We start from the raw sequence: 19,777 nt of genomic DNA, 5'->3' as shown, positions 1-19,777 counted from the left end.
CATGAGTGTCCAGCTTCAGTTGATACGTCTGGTCACCCTAATTTTGAGTCTTCCCTTAACATAAGAAATGCCTTTTTGGAATGTCAGAGTAAGCTGTAGTACCTCCACTGTGCATCCACAACGGTATGTTGTGTTGCTAAGATCATGTCATATTTTTTTCATGCAAACCTCAAATGATGTCCTCTCAAGATGTAATTTAGTTCTGTGTGAGACCAACATGTTAGGGGAAAAAAACTGTCACTTTGAAAAATTCTTCCAAAGATTAGGCTGTGGCTTGTGGCACCAGTCAAAACTTCACAAACCAGAATAAATGTTTTTGTAACATAATGATATAATTAATCTGACAGACCCTGCATTAAGTACAAAATAATTGAGCAAGACCCCAATTTCCACTGTGTGTACATGTTATGTAATAACACAGATGTGTGCAACTCACAGTGATAAGAACTTAGTGGATAGCTTACCTGAGTGTGGTAAGAAAGCATGCCATACAAGCCTGGACGTGAGTCAGCAAGGGAAATTAGCATGCTTCCTTCATCACAAAGTGCCGCCTCTTGGCTTGTTTGTCAAAAAAGGCTGCTGTGTAGTGACAAAGAATCCTCCCTCTATGTTGAGGTGACCCTTTTGGATTCTGCATGTCACAGCAAGAAATGGAATAGTACATGACCTAATTTTTGACAAGCGCTCACTGGAAAAAAAAATGTACATGAGGGGGGCAATGGCTTGTCTTTACTGTGGTATCCTTTAACCAAAGTTTTTGTCCCCTTTGCATGCTGATTTCACTATTAAAACTTAGAAAACATATGGTCCTGGAAAATGTTACCTTGGTTTCCAATAATTATCCCTATATGGTACATACAGTACTTTTGACTGTTTTGGGGGGTATAATGAGCATGTTGTGACCAGAGGATTAGAGTTGAGAGCATGAAGTTTGGCAACCACAATCTGCCTCGCGTGTTTCTACATGTGGAAGGATAAAGTGAGATGACGCCAACAGTCTGGAGTACTGAGGCCGCCATCAGGCTGGGGAAAGCACACTAACACCAACCAGAGGAATACCTGTGTACTACACTAAGTACAAATATTGTGTTTGTCTCAGAGCTTGTCTTTGTGAGGTAAGAGTTTAAGTAGTTAAAAATTAGATTGTATGTCATTCCTGGTGCCTTTTGTTGATGTCTCCAATGTTTTTTTTTGTTTTTTTTTACTGTTTTTTTAGCGGTATTATAACATGCTAGACAGAAAATGATGTTGTCCTAAAGTTCTAAATAAGTTCTTTTTCTGCCACATACAAGTTTTTGATTTTTTTTTTTCTTCAGTGAAAGTCCCCCTAAGCAGCACAATTCATTTTGATTAAAAAAAAAAAAAAGAGACTGATAAAAGTGCTTGGCCATCCTTGTCTGATTTAGTCAACTTTGGAACTACATTTGAAATGGTATCCCTTAATGTGTTATTTCTATTATTATTATTGTTGTTGCTATTATTATTGTTATTATTATTGGCTTGTCTGCAAGAAAAAAATGCTTCAGTAATGACAAAGTGCATCCACGTAAACTTAAAAATATGAAGGCATTCAACATTTTGCAAAGTTGCCACTATGACACAATTCATCAATAAAATGTGTCATGTTGTAATTAATTTGCTCTTAACCCTCATGCGGTATTTTGACCATTTTGGGTTCTTCCACGTCATCCTCATAGTATTTGGGGGTAGTGTGATAGCTAAGTGGTCATGCCATGTTGAACTTTGACATGTTGTTGCCATCTGGATGAAATTTCAGTTCCCTAGTTTCACTGCTTTCGCTTTGATGTGAAATGCCTTTGATGTAAAGCTCAAAGGACTGGACAAAATACCACACAAGGAATTATTTGAAAATAGAAAGCGCTATTCCCGTCACAGCATCAAAAAGCATTAAAATAATTTTCTGATACCACTAGACACCTTGTTAAAATCTCTTGTACCCCCTAAAGTGCCTTCATGTACCCCGAGGGATACTCGTACCCCGCCGGCCGAAGAGAGCTCCATATCTCTGTGGCCTAAAATTACCTCAACAGTTCACACGTGCACTCTGAGACTGATGAAAAAAAAGGTGCTGATGCAAAAAGGAAGTAATGCATTTTGTCGACGACCAATAGCTGTCTTGTCTAGTACATCCCATCGTGCAGCTGTGTATTACTCCTTTGGCTCCTTAGGTACTAAGCTGCTCCCATGAAGATGACTTATAGTGACATTGGAGGTAGGGAAAGTAAGAGCGTGGCGAATACAGCTCTGTATGGGAAGCAAAGAATGAGGAAGACGACAAGGCCTTGGGGTCCAAACAAAGCCATGATTGCATGTCATGCACGACTTTTGAGAAAACCAAAGGATGACCTTAAAAGACGGATAAAAGAAGACAACGTCTTTCTGATAGCTCCATCTCAGTTAATGAATGACGGAAATACCATTACATTCAGTCGAATGAGCTCCTGGCTTAAAAAATGCATCAAAAAACTGTCTATTTTTTTTAATTACACGCAAGCCACTGAGCCACGAGGAAAACATTGTACAAATAGAAATATGAGGGAGAAGAAAGTCTGCCAACCCTACAATAGAAGCAAAGAAGTAAACGGTAGAAGATGCTGGTGCTTATGTGCATGTAGAAACAGGAATGAAAAAATATTTCTAGAAAAATATTTTAAAAAAGGATAAATGTCAATCATGAATTATGTGAAAATAGCGATACTTTATCTTGTGGACCACTATTTTAAATTGAGTACTCGGGATCACGTTATCAATATTTTGATATTGATCCGTCCATCCTTATTCCTTACTGTTGAGCCGGAGCGGAGTTGACTCTGGGTGACAAATGGAGCACACGCTGGACTAGATTCTAGTCAGTCGTAGGTCACTTAGACATAATAGGTCAAATTCACAATGAGACCTGTGTACAAATTAGCATGTTCAATCAACCTAACTTGCTGATTTTTTCAAACAAATGAGCACGCTGTTAAAAAATCTATGCAAGCAAATGACGGTCAGAGCTAAGATTACAATCACAGTTGTTTAATTTGCTTGCTATTATTAATAGCTTTTGTACTGTGAAAATTAGCTTACCTTATCATTATTGCTAGTTGTGACAGGGATTTTGCTGGCAAGTTTCCAAATGCCGGTTTATTCACTGTGGGAAATGGCAGCATGTCTTCTACGTACGACATATACCGCCACGTGTCTCCTAACCTATTTAGGTGGACGTCGCCTCCCTCAGCGAGAGGGCAAAATCCTCTGCATGTTTTCTTTTCGCTAACTTCACGTTATTATGGCACCACTCTAAATGGTTTGTCAAATGACTAGTCTTTGGTATGGCGCACAAAGTTCACCTAATGATTACTGTATATCATTTTTGTCTTTATCTCTGACGAACTGAAAGTAATGGCCGTATGTCCATCTTGTTTGCGTATTGTCCATATTCAACCTGTAGTTTGCAGTTCCCACATTCGTCGCTGCTGTAGTAGATACTAACAACAGCAAGTTGGACTTTTCTGCTCCAATCTTGTGGTGTTTTGGGCAAATTTGGGGGAAGAAAAACATAACTTTCAGGCTCAAAATGCATTTTAATGCACTGTGTTGCTTTTATTTGTAATGAGTATAATATTACTATTTTGTGTAGAGTATATTACACGACCGCGTTACAGCAAAAAGTAATGCTTTAAAGTAATTATATTCCTATTGTAAAAGTCTGATTACCTGAGCCCTAAGCAACTGTGATATCATTTTTAATAACGCTATAACCTTGAGCAGCTCCGATACATAATTTTAATTTTGGCTCAATAGTATTTTTTTTTACATTACAAAAATTGTTTTATTTAAAAAAAAAAAAAAAAAAAAAAAACACAGACACACCAAATGAACACCTCTGTGAAAAAGCACAATTAAAGGTCAATGGGTCCAGGTCCATAAAAATATCATCAATAACAAGTATGTTAAAAATATCATTCAACCATGCTGACCCATTAAAATTCTGGACCAGCACACAGGTTTATTGTTTTCATTACCGTACAAAATGGGTTACAAAAGAGAGCTTAAGAGTTCTCTCTCACCAGGCGCCACAAAGAGGATGGAGAATTGTATATTTTCTCTAAAAGAGTCATCTCTTAAAGTTATTTAAAGAGCAGCTCTGCAAAGTCATTTCCAACACGATTTTTGAATCCGTGGTAATTGAATTTAAAATAACAATGCTGTTGCTTTTAGCTTTTAATTTGGAAGAAGTAATATCCTGGGTCACAACTGAAGCTCTGTTGAAACTAGCTTATGCTCCAGATGGCAACGTAATTCACCCCCAAATCTGGTGGCAAACCCAATAGGGTCCCAAGCTGTGTGAAGCCACATCATTGCCCATCTGAAAGCTATCAGTTTATAAAGGCTGCAGAGAATTCAGATGTGGGATGAATCAGTTGTCGTTTGGGCTTTTTACACATAATGACGGCAGGCATGGCATGACGTGCAACAATGGGGAGGTCAAAGGTTGTCTCAACATCAAAGGATAATTTGAACAAACACGCGCACTTGGTTAACCTTTTCTTCATTTTTCACATTTCATTTAGCTCATCGTTTTGCTTAACCTTCGCTGGATAATAAAATATGTTTACTGTATTTTTACTACCTGTCTATTATATAAGAGCAAACCCTTTTGAATGACACTACAGCAAGCTATTTAAAGCACCCCCCCCCCCCCTTTTTTTTTCTCTCTCTCTGTAAAATACTCCGAGAGAGAGGGGTGGATGGGGTGGGTTTAACAGCTCCCTGTTGTACGATTAGACCACACATTTAGATTGGTAAATACCGGAAATCATCTTATAACAGATGTTCAACGTATGTACGTCTGTGCCATTATTTATTTCGATCCTGCTATGATATTTTTAAGAGTAATATATCTTCGAATACAGCTGTTAGTTATTTTATTGCTGCCGTCACAAAAACCGCAGTTATGAAGCTTTGTGTCACCCTTGCTCTTAATTTGCCAAACATGAGCGGAAGTTATGTTGCCTGCTTCTTGTGAACTTGACGTTACTCCCCTTTCGCTGTATTATTGCACCTACCTTCACGGCATGCAAATGAAGAAACAGAACCAAGGCGTTGCTGAGTTGTTAACGCTTTACGCACGGCGCTGCGAAAGCAGAACGTTACGGAGCACACTTTTGTTTATTATGGTGTGTGCTGCTGTAGATAAAAAAGGAACAGCCGTTTTCATTCCACGACACCGTACTTTTTTTTATAATTATTCTTTAGAATAGGGAACATAACCCCATCCCTTGGTTGCTGGAAGAAGTGTTGCTCATCGTCCCGGTCACAGAGGAGAGAGGGCTTTTTTTGTTTGTTTTTTACTTGTGTGATAGTGAGTGGAGCAAGAAAAAGAAGTTCACCCTCGCCGCTGAAAAGACTCGCTTCTGCGCACCGATGGACTCTGCGCGCTGTCATTTGGAATAGCTCGTTTCCACCCTTTTTTTGGTAAGAACATCGAGGCATTTCATTTTGTTTTTATTATGTACTTGGTTTTATTAAATCTGCAGTTTTAGGGCTAAAAATCAACTTCAGAAAAGCCTCGTATGCATAGTATTGACTATTATGGGATGCTCTGTACTGCAGCTCGTGCACCATGCCTTAAAACTGCCCTAACCTCCATTGTTCTATTTTAAAATCACGAAGAAACATGTTTATTTCACATGTTCCATCTGCTTTTGTTGAAAAAAAAAAAAAAACTACACATGCAATTACGAGAGTCCACCTGGCGGTATGTCCCGCGACACAAACGCCGGCACAGTACAACTACATACTCATCGTTGTGACCTTAACCGGTCTTATTCCGGAATAACTAATTCGTGTAAAATTCATTCCTAGTTTAGTGTAGTATAGGCTGTTTATACAGGCAGAAGGCTACTTGAAGCTTCTCAGGTAGGCTCTTCTCCAATTCATCCGTCACTTTGTCAAGGATTTCATAATGCAGCTCTTTTCTTTTATTATCTTTCTTTTTTGGCACAGTACCTTCCTGAAGATTGCTGGAATATGTTACGTTTGTAAGGTTAGCTTATGTTATTTCGAATATAATTAACAAGAGTGTTCACTCTTTTTATTGCAGCATCAGTTAATGGTTAATGATTTGCACAGCTGCCTCATACTTCTGAAGTTCTGGGTTAGATTCTCGGTTTCGGCCGTCCTGTGAAGAGTTTCTTACGTTTCTAAGTGCTCGCGTGGATTTTCACTGAGCGTTCAGATTTCCATTCCCTTTCCTAAAACATGCACAGCAGATACATTGAAGACTCAAAATTGTCAGGTGTCAAATTCAGTGTAATTGACTGTTGTCTATATGTTGCCTGCAAATGGCTGGTGACATCTGGTCCAATTTTTTTTCTGAGTGGGGGCAGAATCCACCCTGATTCTGACACCCAAACCTTATGAATATAAACAATGGTTAAACTGCTATCTTAATGGTTGTGAATAGGTTTATTTGAATCACAAATCTGCCGACTAGTTGTGTGTGCCTTATGTCAGAAGTCAGATGGAATTGGACTCTACCTCCCTGCAACAGTTAAATACAGTCGATATGTGGTAATACCAAATTAATGTTCTGGAAATTTTACATTGTGACTGCATGAATTTTGATTCATGACTCATAAAAAAGATCCACAAACAGTAATGTATTTTGACGTTTCTGAAAAATCGAACCTTACCATATTAACATGTGGCATCCCATGTCACATTTTGTTTTCAGCAGTAAAACATGAGAAATTGCAAATATTCAGATGAACTTTAAAAAAAAAAAAAACAATGTTGTATAACATTGAATAGATAAATCTGATGTAAACAATGACAAGTAAATTATTTACAGTCTTCTTTACACCCTCTTTCCACCCCTCAGTGTCAATTTCAAACCAATTTGGGCCATTGATCTTGATTAAAAAAAAAAGTCTTAATAAAAAAATTAGGCTAAAAATGACTGGAGATTGTCTAAAAAAGTGGATATTCAAAACAGCGCCATGCTTTCATTCATAAATGCTCGCAAATGGGATTTATTTGATCGCAAAGTATATACAAGGGACACGTATGACCATTGACGCTGAACATTTAAGAGCCCTGTTGAAATTAACCTCTTTTTTTTAATGGGTGTTCTGCTCCCATGCTCAAGAGACACTATACAGCTCACCCACCATCCCTATAACTATGTACAGCATGGTGAATGATGTTAGAGCGAGTTACTTGCTCAAGTAGAAGGCACAATTCTGCAGAAAAATCAATAAGTGCCAAAAAAGCCAGTAGAAGCATCAAAAAAGTATCCAACTCCTTCCCCATTTTGTATTGGCTATTAAAAGCCAATTGTGATCATGATAATGCTACTACGCAATGCTCATACAGTGTTCCCTCATTTTTCACAGTTAATGGGGACAGAACCTCCCGACCTTCGAAAAGTGAAAGTATTTGTAGAAGTATTTATACTTTACATGTTTGAGACAAAGTACATTACACGTTTTTTTTTTTTTTTTACTTAAACTTCATACAGTAACTGTACTGCTGTCCTTTCCCATTTCTGTACCTTAACCACAGTCAGGGGACATGGAGGGCCAGAGCTTCCCTCAGCGTACGGCCCTTGCACTTCAGCCTAGAGTGGAGCCCGTAGCTACACAAACATGATAACGGGGAAGCAGGGTTTACACTCAGCCTTCCAATTTATTACAATAGAACTCTTCATAACATCTCCCCAATACTCTCTTCTGCTCTCACTTTTCTGTCGTCCCCCCGTGGTGCCTCATGCACTCCTCTCTCAATCGCATGTGAGTTTCACTTGGACACTGTTGGGGGCGGGCCTCAACAGACTGACAATCAGTCAATCAGGTCACAGGCCCTCCTACAAGACGTGAGATTGGCTCCTGAAGCGACATCGACCAATGACAGCAGGCATTATACTCCACTCCTGCCTTCACTGGTCGATGTTGCGCCAGGAGCCACACGTATTGCAGAAACGCCCGTGGCACGAGCATTTACATTTTAACTCATCTCTGTTTGTTATGGAGGGAAACCTTCACAGCTCGTCTTTCCCCAATATCACTTTTTTTAGTTAAAAAAACAAAACAAAACATGAAGCACTGAGTGCGCAAAAGTACTGGGGGAACTGTCAAAACAACAACAGCACTACAGATGTTGAATTTGTGGAAGGTCGGAACGCTGACTTTTTCGACTTCCAACTTGGAAAAGTGCATTCGGGAGCGCCCTTGAGTTGCGGAATTGAAAAAAAAAAAAAAAAAAAGGGGCCCCGATTTTGACAACAGGGTACAAGACAAAGACCGTTAACGGAAAAACATAGTTTACAAGATCATAAACACATATTAATCCATCTGAATTTATTGTTAAATTGTTTTAGTTATTCTAAGTACCTTCACCTAACACGTGATATGAACTGACTGTTAATATGCAAGTCAACAAATGCTTCAACGTTAAGATTGAAATACAAATACAATGAGAATACAATGTTTAGACCAGTGGAGGTGCATATAACATATTTTAAAGAACATGTTTGACTTGACTAAAACGACATGTTTCCATGTCATCTGTAAAAAACTGAAGGAAATGAAGTATCTTTGCTCAAAGTCATGAATGAAGAAACTTTGTGTGTGTGAAGTATTATGTAAATTAGCTGACTTACAACACAATGAAAAAAAATATAGCAAAAATAAAAACTCTCAAATCGATTTAATAAAATTTGGCAATATATAAATTTAAATTTGTTGGTTCCGCCTCGCTATATGCCCATACATTTTCAATAGTCCTTAATAAGGCTGTGCGAAAGATGAAACTTATGCTAGCATACATTGTGTGAGAGGCTTGAGACACCCATGATTGGTAGCCCGCCAATCACAGGCTAAATCGTGTATTGACAAATAAGCTGTCATACCCCTACAACACTCCACTTTGTTGTTATTTTAGTTTTTAAGGTTTCATAGTGCTAATGCCACAAGCAATTGAATACAGAAGACATACTTCTAATCAAGTTTACTTTGGGTTATCAAATGTTGCAACACTGGTTGCTATAGAGAAAAACATGAGCTCGGCAAAACACCCCGCGTAATAAAAGGAAAAGTAAATATTCCTTGGTTCTCAGAAGTATCATTAAATCAGGGTTTCGTCGGAATGAATCTCTCTTGCTGTGGCACGTTTGAGGGCAGAATAGCGTTGTTGACCCCTCTAGGATGAGCCACATCACTTCCATTACTACGGATGAAAAAGGGACGCTCACTCCCTCAGTAATTGGCTCCCGGGATCACTTCACGGCGCGTTTGCATGCGACGAGAGTGCGCACGTGTGTATGAAAAAGGCACAAAATGCAGTCACATTTCTGCACAGCCAAGCAATAGAGCAGAGGGGGGCTGTGTGTGTCTAAGTGTGACTGAAGTAAAACCGTGCCTGGCCGCCTGCAACAAGTAACACTGTCTTTGACTCCCTTCTCGTTTGCGCCTGCGAGCAAAAGCTGTCAGACTTGATGTAATAGTGACCACACGCAACCGTTGACTTTTGACCTTCGAGAGTCTCGGTCGAAGGATGATTTCTCCTAAGGCAGGTCATGTTTTGCAACGGCATGTGTATGTGATTGCCAGACATTGTGGAGAAAAAAAACACAAACAAAATCAAAATGCTGCTTGCAGAGGATTTCTGTGCTTTGGGCACCAAAATGGATGACTGCCTTCACGAAACAACCATTCGATTAATATTCAATTTATTTTCCCTGCAGTTGTAGAAACATGTTAGTTCTAAGCAACTGTATTGCTGGTGTATTGTGTTGGCGGGCCTCTTGATGTGCGCTGAAAATATATGCGTTTCTGAAAGGCGTGTGTATTGATGGGCTTTCAGCAGACGATCAAAGCAATGCTTCGGACGTATTTTGTTAGAAACGCAGAAAGTTGTACATACATACAAATATTGCCAGTACACATTTGCCAAGGAGCATATACTCCATGCAGACTGCCATCTACTGTAGTGTATGTACAATTAAACTTTGTTCTAATATTTAGGGATGAGTGTGTAAGGGATGGGGGACAGGCAAGTACTTGCAAAAATGGCTTATTTTTGCGGACATGCTTTGATATGTGCTGAAGAGCATTTAATTTTCATTGTTACTGATTTTTTCTTGAAAGTTCTTCTTCAAGGCTCTAGCCCACTGAGCTGTGAATGTTACCAAGCCTAGTGAACGTTAAATCTGTCAATCATGGGCTGTTGATGATCCATTCAAATACTTCGGTCAAAAAAGTGTGGAATTTTGTACATGAATGATTCCATATGTAGCACCGTGGTCACGGGGTTTCTAGTAACGGCGAAGAGGGGGTGTTCGGAAATTAATTCAGAGCGGGCAACGCCGTACTCCGACCACTCAGAAACTCTGTTGCAATTCAGAAAATCAGAAATCACCCAAAACGGAACGTGGATGGACCGACTGCGCACAGTTGGGCCAATGTGTCAAGCAGCACAACAGACGAGATAGAGAGAGATAGAGCAGACTCCGCCTGAGATCGAGCACAAACGCTTTCACACAGGCTTGAGCGAATTTCCGAACGCAGCCGAGAAAAGAACTTTGTTGACATAATAACAAGGGATTACGATGCTATTGTGAATAAATATGCATGTTGGAGGAACTGTGGATTCGCATGATAGGTTGAACATGTTAAAAAAAGGCCTTGCAACAAAAAAGGTGAAAATTATTATTTGAGTATTTATGAACGTGTTAGTGACCAATTTTGAATATTGACTAAACACAATATTCTCAAAAGAGTCTCTCGTTTGTGATTCTGAAGCGGTTAGATATACTGTAAACGACCTGCTTCCGAGCCTGCATTAAAGCTGGAACTGTGTGGTTTTTTTTGTTTTTTTTTGACACTACATAGGCTCAGAGTGTTTCCATTAGGACCATAACTTGTGCTAAATGCATGCACTTAAAGTGGATCTTTTTAGTTAGTCAGATTCACATCTTGAAAGCGAGTCTGTTACACCTGCAGTATTTGTTTTACTTAGTGTCTTAAAACTCCTAACTTAGCTCCATGAAGCATGCATGAATCATGTATAGTAAATAAACTATATTTGGTTAAAGAAGACATACATCATCTACCTGAACCAACTTAAACAGACATTAGTATTCACTCAGTGCTCATTTTACCTCTGTAAAACCGGTGGGTCCTCTGGACTCGCAATACTATTTTTTTCGTGGTAGACGTTATTTTCTGTGAGATCAAAACAATGGCGGGCCAAGCTGTCAAAGATGTTCATTACCCGTCAAGTTTTGTTGGATAAAAGAGCAGATGGACGATGATTAACAATGCATCCCAGGGATGCACATTGATTTCAAAGTATGCGTCCCTCATCAAAAATTATGCAGGGACACATGCAAAAGAGATCGCTGATCAATGAGAGGGAGGGCTTCAAAGTTATGTTTTTTCACAGTTCCATAATCCCTATCAACATCATACTATTAGTTTTTCATGTTGTCTTTTAGTAATGTTTTGCTGTAAAACAGTTTTCATTACTCTTCGAAAATCACATCGCACACAATTGTCATGAGAGGGCAACAGGATTGACACGTTTTAACACATTACCAATTATTAATCAAAGGTAGAGCGGACCCCCAAATTATAATTATTAATTTTACTACAACATTTTTCTGTTGGATCATCACTGCGGCCCTGTGATCACAGTCAATCGAGCTATCTTAGATACTTTTAGTGAGGAATAATTTGAGAAGCCTGAACCACCACCCCAAAATAGAGCGGAAGCTGGTTTATAAAATGTACATCTCTTCACTGCCAACCCCAGTCATGCCAGCATAATGATCTAAAATATAATATAATTGATCATTTCACATCATTCACACCTATTTATGGAGGGAATCATAAGACGATCATAGCCAGCACCCTGTGGCCTTGCTCGCTGACTATGGTTGCCGAGTTGAATCGAGCAATTCATCGAGTGAAGAACAGATGAAGCCTGAAGGATTTGGAGGGCCGTCATGTTGAATATGGCACCGAGAGGTGGAACTTCACGCTATTCTTCAAGTATTTTTATGCTTTTCATGCATGAGTGCAGTTTGAAGCCTACCAAAAGACCAGTCTTAAGGTAATCGTGTAAAGAAATAAAAAAATAAATCCTAAAATGACATCGTTCCCATTTTCAAGTGTTTAAATTTCACACCACATTCAGCTCATGTTTGTTCCTACTTCCAAAGTCCATTCCGTTCGGGAACTTCAGCGAATAAAGTGTACTTCCTTCATCATCATCATCTCTGTCAAGCTCTATAAATCACCATGACGCAGGTACAGCACATTTTTAATGAGACCAAAGTTCATGAATGAAGTGTGAATAAAGGACTATGAATATTTTGGGATCATGGCTTTTCTTTTTTGAAAATTTGATACGGGCAATTCTTTTTTGAACAATTTGTTGATTAGATAACCAGCAATCATAGCTCACAAACCATCGAAAATAGAAAAGTGGAAGCGGGCTTTATCGTAGTGTATTTGATTGGATGCCAGTAATAACGGCTGTGTGCAACACTGCATGATGGCAATTCCACTTACATGCTCACAACTGCACAGTCTGAATTCAGATTTGTTTATTGAGTTGGCTCTCTGCAGTGTGACACTGAGGATAAAAATAACATTGTAGCACATAGGGCATTTTGTGCACAAGGCGTACAAAATAAACAGAAAACAAGAGTGTGATGCCGTCAGTAAAGATCACATGCTTTAACAATGAGGAGTTGTGTGTTGCGGGGGTTTGATAATATAAGAATTGAAGTTGGTATTTTGCATTCATTTTAAAACTATAATGTTTAAAAGACAGTTCTCAGAATGTATAAACAAGCAAATATGTGCTGAAAAATAAGTTTTGGTAAGAAAACTAATCATCATAGAGTGAACAATTAATCTAAAAGCGCCTTTGCACTTAACATGCACGATGGAAGGCAGTGATGCATATTTGAATTTTGAATGTGGAGCGGGAAGACGAGAGCTGAAAGACATTTTAGCTCATGCTGCTGTGACATTGTGTCCCATCCAACTTTGATCTTGTTCGCAATACAAAGAAATATTGACCAAGTCTGTTTGAAATGCAGACGGAAACCAAGTGAGGCTTATGTCCTACTATATATTTGTCTTCTGCTATGAGGTTCCTTACCATCAGATAACAATGGGTTATAGTTTGGGTTCAGGTGAACATCTTGGGTATGAGGACCACAGACAAGAACGCTGATAAAATATTGAAAGGAAATTGCCTTACTGCTTTGGTTGCGTTGTTGTGCCTGTGTGCATGTGCAACAACTACTTGTCCTCCGAGGTCTCATATGAAACTGCCTCTGGAATACCTAACCAAAGAATCTATGATTTAGGTTTTCAGTTGAGTTTTATTCCAAAACCAGATAGAAATGGATGAAGGATGAAGCAACAGATCAAATACAGTTGCAAATATCAGTTTCTGTGAATGGAAAGTGGAAAATTCATAAAATATCTGTTTGTCACATCAGCATGTGATACTGCTGCGAGCATAAACAAACGGTCCAAAAACAGTGGAAATTTTCATTTCAAAAACGTTTTTGATGCTCTGTTGGTAATGACAACATATCACAGATGGGCTACAGTATATTAGTTCTGCTCCTTAAGCCTTTGAACAGCTAATTCTGGTATTCATCTGGTATTCATTACCTTTAGGTTTCCTTAGCCAGTGGGAAAAATACAATACAATAAAAGCAAGACAACCCAAAGCCACAAAGTGAACCAGGGTTGAAATTAATTTTGCAGTCCCCCAAATGTGTATCCCTAAGAAATTAAGACATTCTACAAATCTAAAACGCATGTAGCAAAGCTCTGCAATGGCATTCAGCAATTTTACAGTCAGTCTGTTTGACAGTACTGTGTAACCACATTTGTCACATTGAATATATGCTTATATGTATATAATGTGGCAGTTTTGACAAATCTTCCACAGAAGTCACGGTGGACAAACTTGTTTTCAATACATGTGTGGTTTTGCGTTCTAAGACCTGATAAAATAACACAGAGCATTGCGCCACAGCACAACTGCTGCCATTTCACAGGTGTTATGTCTGTTGGTGATCATGTCGTTTGAAGATTTATCAGGTTGACCTGTAAGGCCTTTTGTTTTCATGCAAAGCAACTTTACCATATCAACTATTGTTGGGCAAAAGACATGTTGCTGCACAGTTTTAAATAGGGGGAATTTGGAGCGTGTTGTGGATGGCCACTTTCAAGTGGAAGCCCGGAGGCATGGTCAAAGCTGAGAAACACCTTTTCTCCCTCTTTTGCACGAGGGTGGTGTCATTTCTTGAAAGCATTTCCATCCTGCTTGATAAATTGTAAGTGACAAGGTTATTTCACGCAGTCATCGTGTTGGTTTAAGAGGAGTCATGTTTGATTTCTGGATTGGCGTTTCATTCAGTCATATTCATCTCAAAATATTCAACATGATAACAATGCTTCACACTTTTACACAGCTTCATTGTTTCATTTATGTCTGGGAAGTGACCTTGGAATTAGAGCAGTCGTGGCAAGGGGGATGCATTGGGAGACGTAGAAAGATGTTGAACAATGAACGTGAAAGCAGAGCTTTTTTTACAGCGTCCTAAATACTGGCAAGGTTGGAGAACACTAAAGAACACTAAAGCCCTGTGACAATAAGTGAAAATCGCGAAATAGCCAGCCCCCCCTCATGGATTTTTTTTTTTAAATTAATTATTATGATTTATTTTTTTTAATTAATGTGCAAGTCTTCATATTATACGTATTATTTAAGACACATTTTACTGCAGTACTGCACACATATTTACTTAAATCATTAAACCATATACAAGTGAAAAGTACCCCTTTCCATCCTTTCAAGTCTGGAAACACAGCCAATCAATGGCCACAGTTATCACTAAAGTGCTCATTTGGCTTATATCGGGTAAGCGTTACTCAAGGGTGTCAGCTCTTCACAATAAAAAAAAAAAAAAAAAAAAACGTATTTGACCAGACTTTTATGATTTATTATTGTACTGTCTATTTTAAAAGATGAGAATTCTCATCAATGGCACTGAATTAGAAGTTAATATTGTGTCAATGTGCTTAGTATACCATTATCTGTGATGGTATCCATTCAGTGGGTAAAAAAGAAAAAGAACACATTTAAATGTGGTCTTGAGCTAAACCTGAGATGACATTTGAACCGAGTAGCTCAATGTGAGTCATATGGATGCATGGCATAGACGGGGCCAAACACTGAGTCAAAGGAGAGCCATGTTTTCAAACGCACCATTATCTTACTGTGAGTCACGAGAAAAAGATGCCGTCTTGTTTTTTCATTTAACCTTGAAAGTATACAGTTATCCCTAAGTTGTGGCCCGAAAATATTATTTGGGTTTCCATGAGCTGCTTAGCATTCGTGTAGTACGCCTGTGTGGACATTTTGCTATTACTCACACACTACAGTATAATGAAACCTTGTAACTGAATGTTTGTTTACAATTGAAAACATGAGGGTTTTTTAATGTTGTTTTCTCCTCTGCCCACCTCCCCCCACCCCGACTGTTTTACACAGGTACCACGGACCATCATGTTGCCCAGCATCATTTTTGTCAGCTTCTTTTTAAGGGTGACCCAATCCCAAGACTCCCATCTCTTAAAGCCTTCGACTTCCATTAGCGAGTCCTGCGATTCTCTATGCTCTTGCGAGGCAAAGGACGGTATCTTCTATATTAATTGCGAGCAGAGAAATATTAGTAAAATCTCCCAAATAACAGTTCTGTCAAATGTGCCCTTCCATTTGAACCTTTACAAAAATGACTTGGTTGAACTTGGTGTTGAAGAAATGGAAGCGCTCCAGAATGCCCTTTCTCTACACGTCGGCGGTAATAGCATTCAAGAGTTGGAACCGGGAGTCTTCAGTGCCCTTGGTTCGCTGAAAAAACTCCACATTAACAGGAATTTCCTCGTCACACTCAAGGAGGACACATTTCAAGGCTTGGTGAATTTGGAGTTTCTCCAAGCGGACACAAATTTCATCCGGGTCATCGAGCCAGGGGCCTTCAACAAACTGATCCGCCTCAAGGTCCTTATCCTCAATGATAATTCCATTGAGTTTTTACCAAACAACATTTTTCGTTTCGTGCCTCTCACTCACCTGGACCTACGAGGTAATAAACTCCAGACCCTGCCTTATGTGGGTTTTTTAGAACACATCGGCCGGATTATGGAACTACTCTTGGAAGACAATGACTGGGTGTGTGACTGTGATATTTTGCATTTAAAAATCTGGATGGAGAATATGAGGGGCCAGTCAGCCATCGGCGAGGTTGTTTGCAGCACACCGTATAACTTCAAGGGGACCATCTTAGCTAAAGTCAAACGAGAAGTTCTCTGTCCATCCCACGCAGATATCAATTTAGAAGAGCCCTCTAAATCACTGGACATGGTTGTCACGCCCTCATCCAAAGGGGCACCGATTCCCAAGTTGCCCGACGCCAGGGACGACGGCAAACAACCGAACCCATCTCACGTTCCGGGTAGTCCTTGTGTCGAGCATTGTTCGTGTCACAATTACCCCGCCGCCGGCTTTTTGATGCATTGTCAAGACAGAGGAATTCAAAAGGTGTCGGATATCGGAGTACCTCCTCAAAGCCCGACTAAATTGGTCATGACAGGAAATATGATTCAGAAGCTCTACAGATATGACTTTGTGACACACGATGGCCTGGAATTGCTCAATTTGGCAAACAATAGAATTGATTATATCGACAATGAGACTTTCCTCACTTTAAGCGGTTTGAAGAAACTGCATCTGAATGGGAACCGAATCGAAAAACTGCACTCCGCCATGTTTGTGGGTCTCCACAATCTTGAATACTTGTATCTGGAATATAACCTTATCAAGGACATTGCCCCGGGCACATTTAATCCCCTGCCAAACCTTAATCTGTTGTCATTAAACAACAACCTGCTAAGCTCTCTACCTGCACAGATATTCCGCAATGCACCTCTCACCAAATTGAATTTGAGGAAAAATCTGTTTATGCACCTGCCAGTGAGCAATGTGCTTGATCAACTCGACTCATTAGAGCAGATTTATTTAGAGGACAACCCCTGGGACTGCAGCTGTGACTTGTTTAGCCTGAAACAGTGGGTAGAAAAACTGCGAAAAGACACAGTCGTGGGCTCCATTTTGTGCCACACTCCAAAGAAAGTGATGCAGGCCGACCTTCGAAGCCTCCGTCACGAAGCGCTTTGCACCGGTTTGGGCACCCACTCTTTGGTTCCGGATGGAGAGGAGAGCGTGACGGCCACGCTGGGCCCAGATGGAGCTGGGAGAGGCTTGCTCAGCTCTCTCACCGACACCGTGCCACTGTCTGTACTCATCCTTAGCCTCCTTGTTTTAGTCCTAATGATTATATTCTGCTCGGCCGGGCTGGTTGTGTTTGTGGTGCACAGGCGGCGCCGCAGAGCGAAAAGAAAAGTAGCGGGAGAGCATCCCAGAGAAAACAGCACCAGCAGCCCCATCCACTTACATTATAGCATGTATGGACAGAAAACGACGCACCACACCTTGACACAAAGGCCCGGGTCGGCCACGCTGTATGAGGAGAGGTCGCACAGTCCCATCGTGCAGATATGTCGCAACCCCACCTACTGCTCTCAGCACAAAGATCACGATGCCGATCTGGATTACGGCCTCGACCAGCCCGGCTCCAAGAATCACGTCTGCCGGAGTATCATGGAGAAAGAGAACACCTCGCCACTTACAGGCAATCCGAGCTCCAAGTTCAAACCCATGGCGGGGGAATGCCCGGCTGAGTTTGTTACCCTTGGAGACCCCACCGCCCTCTATCGGAATATCCTGGAGCGCGAGAAGGAGTTGCAGCAGCTAGGGATAACGGAGTATCTTCGAAAAAACATGGCCCATCTTCAGCCTGCTGTGGAAAGGCAGAGCCCGGGGCACCAGGAGGAGTTGAAGTTAATGGAGACAATTATGTACTCCCGGCCGCGCAAGGTCATGCTCGAGCAAACTAAGAACGAGTACTTTGAACTCAAGGCCAATTTACATACTGAGCCAGACTACTTGGAGATCGTTGAGCATCCACCGGCGTATAACTGAGCTCCATCAGAAATAGAAACCCGAGTGTCGTTTTGAAGCAAGTGCCTTGCCCTCCTGGCCCTCTTCTACTTTCCACAGTGTGAAATATCGCTAATGGGCACATCACATTATGTCAAATTGTAGCACAGAATGTAACGGAGCAGATATTTCAATCTTATTGTCAGCCATGTGGTGTAGCCAGTGGAAAGTGTGTTATATTTTTACGCCAAATGAAACACAAAAGACTATTCTTTTTTTTTTTTTTTTTTTTTTAACCCATTCAGTGTACCCGTTCCAGATACATTGATCAGAAAAGACGCCACCCTTTTGCCACCCCCCGCCCATTCTGTCTGGATAAAGCAGATTTTAGATAACATTGAATTTGAATCGCCACTTGACCTAGAATTGCTATTTAATCAGTCCATCCTCACTCCGGGTCTGACCTGATTACACCCTCTGTCAACATAAGCCAGCTGGATCGCTCGAACCGGAATGCTCATTGTGCTGTGGGCCAGGGGGTGTATGTTGAGTGGCGGGCTTTTCGGGTCAGCAACATATTCACTGTACGTCAGAAATACAGAAGCATGGGTAAAAGTGGTTTTCCTTGTCAGCTATCCTGTCCTATACACTGAACTTGTAGCACAGAATATTTATTTATTTTTATACAAAAGTGTCATAGGTCACTTAGAAAAAGGTTCCTTTTGTCGAAAGGAACAAAAAGAGCACTTAGAAGCACAGTCTGTTATACGGTACTATCGTCTTGTTAAATGCATAGCAGTAATCAGATGCCACATGAAGGTGCATGACAATCAACTGAGTCCCGCTGAATTGTTTTTCTTCCTGGGCCAACTCTACGACAAGCCCCAATTTGTCTGATCTGAACGTTTTGCAAACTGGACGAGTTTGGAATGTTGTAAGAATGCTATTCCCTTTTGTGACTCTTCTGTGACTCAAAGCAAGAAGTTGGACATTATTCAGGATTCCATGTTAAGCACACACGCTGTAGCTTTTACTTAACTTGATTGAAATATTTATTGTGTACATCCTGTAAATAGTCATGTTGCATTCTACATTTTGATTTGGTGTGCCTTCAGTGCTGTACAGACAATAAAAAATCAAGCTGTAACTCATGAACAGAGAAAATAAAGAATACAACAAAAATATGCATGTGTTACTGTGAGTTGAGTTGAGAATGGACATCTCAGTTTGGCTTTCTTGCCCCCCCCCCCCTCCCCCCATCAGCTTCGGCCGATACTTGTGCAAACATTTTTTTTTTTCTTCCCCTGCTGTTGTAGCCCTGCATTCTGTGCAATGGCTCAAATCTAGTCCTTAATCACACAACAATGGCTGTGGGGGGTTGTGGCAAGGCAGTTCGTTTTTCACAATTGATGCTGCAGAAGCTCCTTGCGGGAGAAGCACAGGCAACATCACAGCAGGGGACATGAAAACATATACATGCATACATGGCACATGCATACAAATGTAACAGATTGATGTTTATTTATTGATTTCTGTGCAATACACTCAAGGTGTGGAGGATGTGTCACATAAATGGTAATACATTTATTGGTGAGTGTGAATTAAGGCGACACAAAAAAAACACGATTTTACAATTTATAGTGTTTTTTTTAATTGTTTCCATGCTACGATATTA

The 19,777-nt window shown here is 40.2% G+C and overlaps 1 protein-coding gene across 1 annotated transcript; it reads left to right on the top strand.

Annotated features, from left to right (window-relative positions):
- The first annotated feature begins 5,053 nt into the window (after positions 1-5,053).
- Positions 5,054-19,286, top strand: slitrk6 (SLIT and NTRK-like family, member 6). Its single transcript, XM_088408824.1, has 2 exons — positions 5,054-5,481; positions 15,595-19,286. The coding sequence occupies exon 2, from the start codon at positions 15,610-15,612 to the stop codon at positions 18,142-18,144; it is 2,535 nt and encodes an 844-aa protein (XP_088264950.1). The 5' UTR covers positions 5,054-5,481; positions 15,595-15,609; the 3' UTR covers positions 18,145-19,286.
- Positions 19,287-19,777: the final 491 nt, after the last annotated feature.

This window comes from Hippichthys cyanospilos, chromosome 2, assembly GCF_059441005.1.
Source record: "Hippichthys cyanospilos isolate Australia breed blue-spotted pipefish chromosome 2, RoL_Hcya_1.0, whole genome shotgun sequence".
In the NCBI taxonomy this organism is placed as follows: domain Eukaryota; kingdom Metazoa; phylum Chordata; class Actinopteri; order Syngnathiformes; family Syngnathidae; genus Hippichthys; species Hippichthys cyanospilos.
This window is presented reverse-complemented; position numbering and strand designations above follow the sequence as displayed.

What these genes read in the sequence shown, in the direction of transcription:
- slitrk6 (XM_088408824.1), top strand. Translation starts at nt 15,610, where the DNA reads ATGTTGCCCAGCATCATTTTTGTCAGCTTCTTTTTAAGGGTGACCCAA.